At 34.9% G+C, this 9,945-nt stretch overlaps 1 protein-coding gene across 2 annotated transcripts; it reads left to right on the top strand.

The window, feature by feature from the left end:
- The first annotated feature begins 813 nt into the window (after positions 1 to 813).
- On the top strand, positions 814 to 8,095 carry LOC112508033 (filament-like plant protein 7). Of its 2 annotated transcripts, none has more exons than XM_025112827.1 (6): positions 814 to 909; positions 2,853 to 2,993; positions 3,678 to 3,816; positions 4,217 to 6,386; positions 7,301 to 7,361; positions 7,449 to 8,095. In XM_025112827.1, exons 2-6 carry the CDS (start codon positions 2,904 to 2,906, stop codon positions 7,893 to 7,895), a joined length of 2,907 nt encoding a protein of 968 aa, XP_024968595.1. In that variant the 5' UTR covers positions 814 to 909; positions 2,853 to 2,903; the 3' UTR covers positions 7,896 to 8,095. The 2 variants fall into 2 exon arrangements, with proteins under 2 accessions (XP_024968595.1, XP_024968587.1); XM_025112819.1 differs by having other exon boundaries at positions 845 to 909; positions 3,666 to 3,816.
- Positions 8,096 to 9,945: the final 1,850 nt, after the last annotated feature.

Raw genomic sequence — 9,945 nt, 5'->3', positions numbered from 1 at the left:
TAATCAGACAGAAATGTTGAAAGCTGTACTGCACATCGAACGATTGATATTCAAGGACTTAGTGGACGGAACAATCTAAGATCTAACTATCTTTTGTTGGGATATGGTGTAGCCATGGTCGGAGAGATTGGGGGAATAGAACGGGGAGAGTCACAAGAAAAACAAGGATGGTAAAACGAAAAAACCATTACGACGGAGGTCGAGGGTTGTTTCAAGATGATTTCTGTACATAAAAAACTAGTAAAAAGACAAAAATCTCGTCATTTAACTAACACTTTTAATGAAGTTAAAGGTAAGGAACCATTTTTAAAACTAAGGGATCGTTTACCAAACGCTTACCCGAGTAAGCGCTTACCAAGTAACATTACCTCACCGGATGAATATGCTAAGGACCGAGAATCTTACATGGTAAAAGCGAGACTAGGACCTAGATTCTTACCCGGTAAGTGAGGGCGACGACTCTTATCACAGTAAACGCTTACCGGGTAAATTGTTGCATACGATGTTGTTTTGATGGACTAAAATCTTACCCGCCAAGTAAATAATAGTGTTAAATTTTACCGATAAACACTTATCGGAAAAATGTTTGGTAAACAGTTCCTAAATGCAAACCACGAGGATGATTTGTGTACTTATTAAAGTTAGGCCCCACTTTTTGGAATTTTCACTAAACCTTAATGATCAAAATTAAACTAAAATTGATACGTTTGAACGGAATGAAGTTATTTGAGAAAATGGGGAACTACTTTAATTAAAATAGTCTCACTTTCATCAATATTATATCTGTACGTGTAATCCTTCATCTGCTCTCTTGAGAGCAGGCAGCTAGCTGTGGCCTTTTCTCCTCCATTTTCGCCATCTGTTTTCACTTTTCTGCAAGTTTTCCCCTCTTCAGACGATGCTTCATCAGTAAGATCGAACTTGCTCCGTTTTATTTACTCATCCTCTGTCTCATTACATCGATTTCATTGCTCTTAAAGTAATTTCTTCTTGCAAAATGCTTCAGATTTAAGTTCAGTTTCGTTTTTATGAAAGATGATCGACAATGGAAGCAAAAGAATGTTTCTGTTTTATTTATTTTTCAATGTATGTACTCTTTTATTGTGTTTTTCTGCTTTATTACAGTTCTGCTTTGTTTCAGTAGTTCATGAGAATTTGATTTTAGTCGTCATTTTATGCACTGACTGTGTTTTGTTTTTCTCTGTTTAGTATGAACCTGAATTGTTATACATCGCTTTTTCGCTTCTGTTTGATTATTATTACTTCGATTTGTTTTGTTTTTAGTCATGTTTGTTTGTGGATATTTTGGTCAAGGTTTTGAGCGTAGGTTGAAACCTAATTTTTTGTTTTTGTCTTGTTTCTATGGCATGTTACGATAGAACTGAGGTCGTACTGCTAGTTGTATGAACTCACATAATCTCTTCTGCTTCAGTTTTTGATAATTAAATGGTAAAAACATACATTCACATTAAGGGACTGTTTTTCTTTTTCGTTTCTGGATGTGTTCTACTATGCTATGCACAGAAAGAACTYTGTACTATCTCTTGAAATTCCAGATCCCTCACCATTATAGAGCTATTTGCTTTGAAATATCTGTTTGCGAAAGCTAAAACCCCATTATTAGGCATTTGTTACTTGTTATTACCGCAGGAAGTCACTAAATTTGGTGAATCATACTAAGGGGCCATTTATCCAACGCTTACTCGGGTAAGTGAATACCAAGTCACATTACCTTAACCGATGAATATGGTAAGGACCAAGAATCTTACCCGGTAAGAGCGAGACAAATACCAAGAGTCTTACCCAGTAAGTGAGGGCGACGACTCTTACCACGGTAAACACTTACCAGGTGAATTGTTGCATGCTATACTGTTTTGGTGGACTAAAATTTTACCCGGTAAGTAAGTAATAGTGTTAAATTTTACCCGGTAAGTAAGTAATAGTGTTAAATTTTACCGATAAGCGCTTACCGGATAAGTGTTTGGTAAACATCCCCTAACTGTTTCATAATCATACTTTTCAGATGTTTTAGTCAAGGACGTTAGATTATTTCTTTGAATCAAATCCCACTATGCATTTGTGTGAAGGGCTACCAAGAACTTGGCATATAATAATAAATTAGCCACACATGGAATTTTACATGCATTTGTTTTTAGATATGAACATATGAAGGACTACCATCAATAATTTCCTTATCAGTGTTATGTTTTTCATGAACCTTCGTAATTCTCTCGAGTTGCATACAGACACACACACAGATAAATGATGATAGGTTTCATCAGTATCTATGCATTTTGCTTACAATTAGGCCACACCCTTCGATGTCCATGAAAAAGGTCGATGGAAAAGCATAACCTGTTAATCAAAATTTGTTAAAGGTACCTAATCAGTATTCATGCAACACTCATTTCGTTATTATCAAGTTGCAAATAGAAGCTGGACCTCTAATTGAAATCTGCCAATGACAGGTGTCTTCATTAGTTCTAAGCTTTAAAAGTCAGTCAAGGTCAGATTTATAGAAAATTAGTTAGGGCTGATGTGTTTTATAAGTAGTTTGATGTGTAAGCATGTTGGAATTTTTGTTGCATTAGGGAGAAGTTACCAAAGAAGGCAGCTAGAGAAGACATTACCATAACTGTTTTTGGTAGTTGAAATAATGGCTACAAGTTTATCTTGCAACGCTGATATAGTTGAATTTGGGTTCACATGTTCTTTTTTAAGTCTATCAGGCAGCATTTTATTGTTTTTTTTTCCTCATCCCTCAGTTTCTGTCTCTTATATATTAATTCATGTGTACATGTTATCTTAGAATCTTGATAATAAATTTGTGTCTTCTTTTTTGATTTTTGCAGATTTCGATTTAAGTTATTCATGAACTTTTAACCAAAGGGCTTTCTAAAGTGATGGAACACAAGTCATGGCTTTGGAAGAAAAAATCTACTGAGAAAACAATGATTGCAGCTGACAAAGTAAACAGAGAGAATGAAGACGAGGTAGATAAAGCATCCTCTTCTTACTTGTTCATTCACTTTTACTCCGTCCCTTACAAAAGGTGAAAAAGTTTCTGCTTTCTAAGGTTACTCCTTTGACTTTTGAGCTTGCAACTGAGGTGGCTTTCCTACAAATTAAGTACCAACAATTTTCTATTGGTGGCATGTTGTAACATCCGGTTCCCGGGGGTATTGTCCTTTGCCCTTGGTACAAGTGAATGAAAGAAACTTCATATCTTAAACATTTATTTCATTATAATAGAGTTATTACAGCAGCGGAAATGCGGAAATTTACAACTTATAATGGTCTAACATCTTAGAATAGCAACACTTCAGCTTGTTCCTACTCCTTGATTCCTGAGATGCATACATGAATACATAAGCTAAAAGCTTAGTGAGTAGTCATGGTTTCATGATAAAACATTCTTTCCAAATAATTAACATAATTCTTAGAAACTTTCATGTATAAAACATTTCTTTGAGATCTCATGGTTACATGTTAAGTAAACCAAGTTCTCACAGATTCTTTAACCTCGGGTCCACATAAGGGTTGCCCAATAAGATCCGTTTGCAAGATGTACCTTCTTGCTATATCCCGTACGTTGGATATTTAAATGGTTATACTTAACATGTATAAAAACTTTCATATACCACATGTGCATCATTACATAAAAGGTTTACTTGCAGGCAAATTTGGCTGATAAAGTGGAACTGCAGAGAAATTTGAAAATTTCTGATGAAAAGCTTTCAGCTGCACTTGCAGAGATCAATGCTAAAGATGATATCGCAAAGAAGCAGACAAACATTGCGCGAGAAGCCATTCAAGGTCATTTGTAATTCTCTTATAATTTTAAGTCTTATGAGTATTTTCATTCAACTATATTTCTCTCCATGTAGATTATGGTTGTTTCATTTTACTCCCAAAAAACTGAATAAGAGTTGACATTTAAGTGTGAAACCCTATTCTTGTAAACTACCGATGTCATGTGAAATCGCTTACAAGTTTAGCATCCACATTTCTCTGTCCATAGTGTTTTGATTTACATATCCAAAATTTCTCTAAACTTAAATAAAGATGGTAAAGCAGCCTGTTTTACTTTCATAAGCAAACATGGACTTTGAGAGGAGGGAATTCGTTTTATCTTAGATTACATGTTTTTTTACATTAAAGCTTGCCATTTGTAAGAATTCTTGTTTATTCTGATTAAACTATATCTGCCATATAGGATGGGAGAAGGCAGAAACAGAAGTTTTAGCACTAAAGCAAGAACTAGAGAAAGCTACTCAGCAGAGAGTAGCTGATGAGGAAAGATTACATGGTGCTGATGCAGCATTGAAGGAGTGTATGCTGCAGTTGCGTTTTGTTCGTGAAGAGCAGGAAAAAAGGATTCATGATGCTGTGATGAAGACATCAAGTGAACATGAAAAAAGAAGATTGATTTTGGAGGAAAAGCTAGCTGAATCCAATAAGAGACTTTCCAAACTAGGTTTGGAGAACACTCAACTGAATAAGACTGTTTCAGCAAAGGAAAAGATGATTGATGAATTACACTCAGTCAGAGCTCAGGTGGATTATGATCTGAGTGCTGTTGTGGGTAAACTAGAATCAACACAAAGAGAGAATGCTTCTTTAAGTTATGAGGTCCGAGTGCTAGAGAAGGAGCTTGAGATTAGAAACGAAGAGAGGGAGTTTAATAGACGAACAGCTGAAGTGGCACACAAGCAATACCTGGGGAGTGTCAAGAAAATTGCAAAGTTGGAGACAGAGGGCCAAAGACTACGCCTGCTTGTTCAAAAACGGCTGCCTGGCCCTGCTGCCTTGGCAAAGATGAAGAATGCGGTTGAAGTATTAGGCACAGAGCCAGCTGAAATTACAAGAAGAAGGTCAAACCCTTTCCCAATAGCATCAAATGTAGTTGACAATGCTTCTGATGCTCCTAGTAAAAAGATCACCTTCTTAACCGAGCAGTTGTGTGTATTTGAAGAAGAGAACAGGCTCCTAAAGGAATTCCTCAACCAAAAAACAAGTGAATTGTCAATAAGTCAAACAGCTATGGGACCACCAAGAAACATTACCACATCTCATGAATTCTCAATGGCTACTTCATCTTCTGACATGGGTAGTGATGAAAAGGTCAGCATGGCTGAATCTTGGGCACCATCATGCAATACTGTTGGAACTTCGGATATAGGCTTGATGGACGACTTTGTTGAGATGGAAAAGTTGGCGCTAGTTTCTGTTGACAAGCCATTTGCAAGTTCTAGTCTTGTTCAGGAAAATCATTTGCATTGGCTTGATAATATATTGAAAGTGGTCGCGGAGCATGCCAGAATAATGCGAAGGAGTTCTAATGACATGCTAGAGGATATCAAAGCTGCTTTGGCAGGCAAAAGTAACTACAATCTTAACATGTGTGTCGACAAGAAGGATGCAAACGGCTACATTTCCGAGGAAATTAAAACCCCAGAAAAAACCTTAGGCAAGGATCCGGCTGATGAAGTGGTTAATCATGAAATCCCACCGACAGATCTGAGCAATGAACTACTCCATTCTGGTGTGAACAAATCGATACAGAGACTTATTGAACTTATTGAAGGTATCAGATTGTCTGAGAAAGATGACAATTCATCCCCTTACAAGACGTCAGAAACACCTACAGGGTACACTGTTCATATCTTTCAGTGGAAAACATCTGAGCTTCGGGCTATTTTGGATGCATTTCTTCAAAGCTGTAATAAGTTTCTAAATGGGAAGGTCGGTATGGAGGACTTTGCCAAAGAGTTGACTTCTGCTCTGGAATGGATAGTGAACCACTGTTTTTCCCTTCAAGATGTCTCAAGCATGAAAGATGAAATCAAGAAGCACTTCGAGTGGGATGAAACACGCAGTGAGAGCGAGGTGGAAGGTGGAATCATCAATCATTTGTCAGAAGCTGATAAGTTGAACTTTCCAAAAGATCAATTACCAGGTTGGCCTATGGCTTCTTCTTGGAACATAAGAAATAAAATTTTCCACTTTGAAGAGCTTCGACCAAATGTGAGGGAAGAAGTTAGAAAATTGAAAGATGACCTGGCACATATGGAATCTATAAATAAGGATTTGGAAGGTAAGCTCCAATCGGAAAGTTCCAAGTGTGCATCCTTGATTATTCAACTTCAGGAATCAGAGAAAGYTATTGGAAGTCAGCAAACAGGGGTCGAAGCTCTAAATGAACAGAAGGGAACTCTCAAAGACCAAATAGAAGTAGATATAACGGTGAAAGAGCTTGACAAACATCCAATTAAGGTTATTGCTGAATGCAATGAGGCTCATCAAGAATCTACATCTATCAAGGAGCAAGAAAATAGTACCAACTCTGATGAACCACTGGATGCCACACACCTCCATCCGGAAAGGTAAAATTTCTCTCTTTGATTAGGAAGAAATATCTTCCATTTCTGTGTAATAATTTCCTGCTTGTTCACCCTGCACCCAAATACTGTGATAAAGGCTTAGTTACTATTTAACACCTTTCTGAGTAAAGGCTGCATTAAAAAAGAAAACAAAGAGTAACAACCTGCCTCAACAGTTGGAAATCGTTATATTATGGTTAAAAGTATTCATTTTTATGATAATAAAATGCAAACTCTAAAATTCAAATACCAAAAATAGCCTTCTTCTTCCCTCCCTTACGTAAAGCAGGTTTTTTTTCTTTTTCTCTTTGCCTCCTTGGAAGTAGTTTAACCATCTAAATTATTATTGAAGACAATTTAGAATTTGTTGCTTACCTGGTCATGGTAGCTACTGCCAATATATAGAGATATACTTACGTAAACTTAGGAACAACGGCTACAATTTCGTTTTGAATTGCATCAAGGAAGAAACAATACATCATAAAGGGTTCTGTAGACTAGGGTAAAGTAAATAAAATAACAAGAAAAGACTAATCTACCCCTTACAAACTAATTAGATATGCTGTCATCCCTTGCTCCCAAAATAAGATCTACATTACTATTTTAGTTTGTTCTAAAATTAGTGTCTACTTTCTTATTCTATCCTCAATACTGAGATGGAGGACAATTCTCTCTCTATAGTTAAGGGTAAAATTGTCTTTTTGTCAATTGAAAATTGTAATAATTACAAATTCCTTTAAAATGTGCATTTTTCATTGTGGACATTTACTTTGGGATGGAGGGAGTATTAACTATCATGCCTTTTTCTTTTCAAACTTCATAAGTATATGCACAATACGTTACGATGGTTACCATCCACTCAGAAAATACTAGATCCATCATTGTTGTGAGTGCTCCTACTGTCGATCTTTTTTCAGCATTACCGAAGATGAAGTGAAAATCTGTGATTTGGACCAGGATGAAGGAACCGTTCGAAGCGTAAGTTCTTTTCATCTCTATCCTGTCCTCTTGAATTCAAGATCCATACCCATTACATCTATCTTGTCGTGTACTTTGATTATGCAGGCGCAGGAAATAACAGCAGCTTCAGAAAAGTTGGCTGAATGCCAAGAAACCATCTTAAACCTTGGGAAACAGTTGAAGGCATTGGCTTCATTACCCACGGACACGTCTTTATATGATAGTTGTGAAATTACCACATCCCCCTTGCGCAATGAGAACAGCAACCAACGGACCTCTCTACTTGACAAAATGATCACCGAGGACGCAACAGGAGCTCCACGGACTCAAAAAACGAAAGAGATGACCCGTAACTTGACGTCACCTGCCGTGTTGGAAGGGCATTTGAATCCTATCATGTCTCCACGGATGTTTGTAAGTGTAAATGGAGTGAAAGATGAAAAAGATGAAGAAGATTTGGTGAACTTTTTGTCAGTTGTGACAAAGAAGAAGAAGAAAAGCAGTGGTGGTGGAATTCTGAGAAGATTATTTTGGAGCAGGAGAAAAAGGTAATAACAAGTGGAGGGGTTTGGTTGTTTTGTTTTATGTTGAAATAATGTTACGAGTGTGTTCGTTCGTTCGTTGTGGTAATGTAAATACGACAGACTCTAGCGAAAAGACAGGGTTTGCTTTTGAATCGTGTGTATGTGAAGGTTACAGTAATCTTTTGTTAGCGAGATGGATATCTTCACAAAAGAGATATGTCATTTTTATTAATATACCCTTTAAAAGTAGGGTGGTGCATTGGGATTTGGGTGGGAGGTCGAGTTCGGGTTTGGGCAAACAGAAAATTCGATCGGAGTTTGGACATGAAAACAATCTCAGCATTTTGAGTTTTGGATTTCGGATTGCTTCGGATGTGGTTGATCCAGTTTTAGACTGAGGTTTGTTAGGTTTAGGTATAGTTATTACTTATAATGCAAAAATTACATATATTCAATCGATTAAGAGAATTCATGAAATTAATAGTAGGTTTAGATTAATAGAATTCATGAAATTAGTAGTAGGTTTAGAAATAAGAAAAGAGTATGATCGATTAAGATCTAAGATTTTTAATTAATAAATATCTATACTATATTATAAAGTAATTGATAAAAAAACTCTTAATTTTTTTATGCATAAAATATTGTTTATTGATGCATATTACTTAAAATTCAAGATTACAAGTAGAATGTGTACGAGTATAATATTTCAGTTTCAACCATCCAACTTTCTGCTAGAGATTTCTTGGATTTTGATTTATCTGCTTGAAACCGGGACCGAATGCATAAACATTACCAAGAGTCGATGCACAACTTTCAAGATGAAAACTACTCTAGCAAGCAAGAAAGCTTTATTAGAAAAGAACTCATAAGACTTCGATTTGGATCTTGTTTCTTGTTCATTAGGCAATGCATTTGTTTTATGAAGATCATGAACAACTGCATCGAGTGCTTTCTTTTCTGCTATCTCTTTTGTTAAGTTCTTTAACTATGGAAAGATTTTCAGTCTCTAGGATGACATTCCCTGTATCATCCATTGAAACGGGAACTTCCCTTTTCACTTCTTTAGCAAAATCGCTCAAAGTTGAAACTTGGAATTTCTTATAATCGATATCCATATCAGTTTAGATGGGAACTTCCACATGATCTTCCATGTTACATACCCTTATAAAAGTTACAGATTTAACAGTTTCGTGTAATATCCAATTTCGCAACAATCGATTGTAATCATGATGAACCAAATATTGGCTTGAGTACATATTTGCACAGAGAAAATCAAACTTTTTATTCTCTATAATGCTCCAACAACTTCCTTATCTCATTTTTAAAGAATCATGGAGAAAACTCCAAAAAGAAGAGAGAAAAATGAGTTTTTTTATTCATCCCACCAATGAGAGTTGAATTAATATCATTTTATATCTATTTAAAAAAATGTATTAAGATCATAAAATTATATAATATTTAAATAATATAATTAATAATAAAATCTCCAAAATAGAGAAACATTTGAAATTGATTGTAATTTATTTTATAGATTTTGACTTTTAGTTTTACATTTTAAATTTTTTTATAGAAAAACTGTTGGAGATACTCTAAGCTACTTTCATTTTACGCATTTACTTGATTATATTTTAATTTTAATGTTTATTCTATTTTGATTAATTATTCTAATTTAAAAATTTAATAATTAAAATAATGTCATTAATGATCATTGAAAAATTCATTAACATGATTAAATGAGATAAATATTAAAAAATAAAAGATTATAAATTTTGTGTATGATAAATTGATAATGAATTAATGAGGTGTTTGGTTAGAAGTATTAAACAGTAATCAATGAGAATGGAGATAAAATAAACTGTTTGATTTTTTATAATACTAGAAGCGTACTCGCGCAATGCAGCGAGATACATCGTGATTTTAATATTTTATTTTATTATTTATCTCAGTCGATGTTATAATATGGCTTTATGTGATTTTGAAAAAAACGATGATGTTTTTATTTTCGAATAAAATATATGTTTGAAGATATCATAAAAATTTGACAAAAATATATCGATATTAGTATCAAATTAACTATT

The sequence above is a fragment of the Cynara cardunculus genome, assembly GCF_001531365.2.
Source record: "Cynara cardunculus var. scolymus isolate 2C chromosome LG 1, CcrdV1, whole genome shotgun sequence".
NCBI lineage: Eukaryota > Viridiplantae > Streptophyta > Magnoliopsida > Asterales > Asteraceae > Cynara > Cynara cardunculus.
The sequence above is the reverse complement of the archived record's forward strand: the minus strand, read 5'-3'. Positions and strand labels throughout refer to the sequence as shown.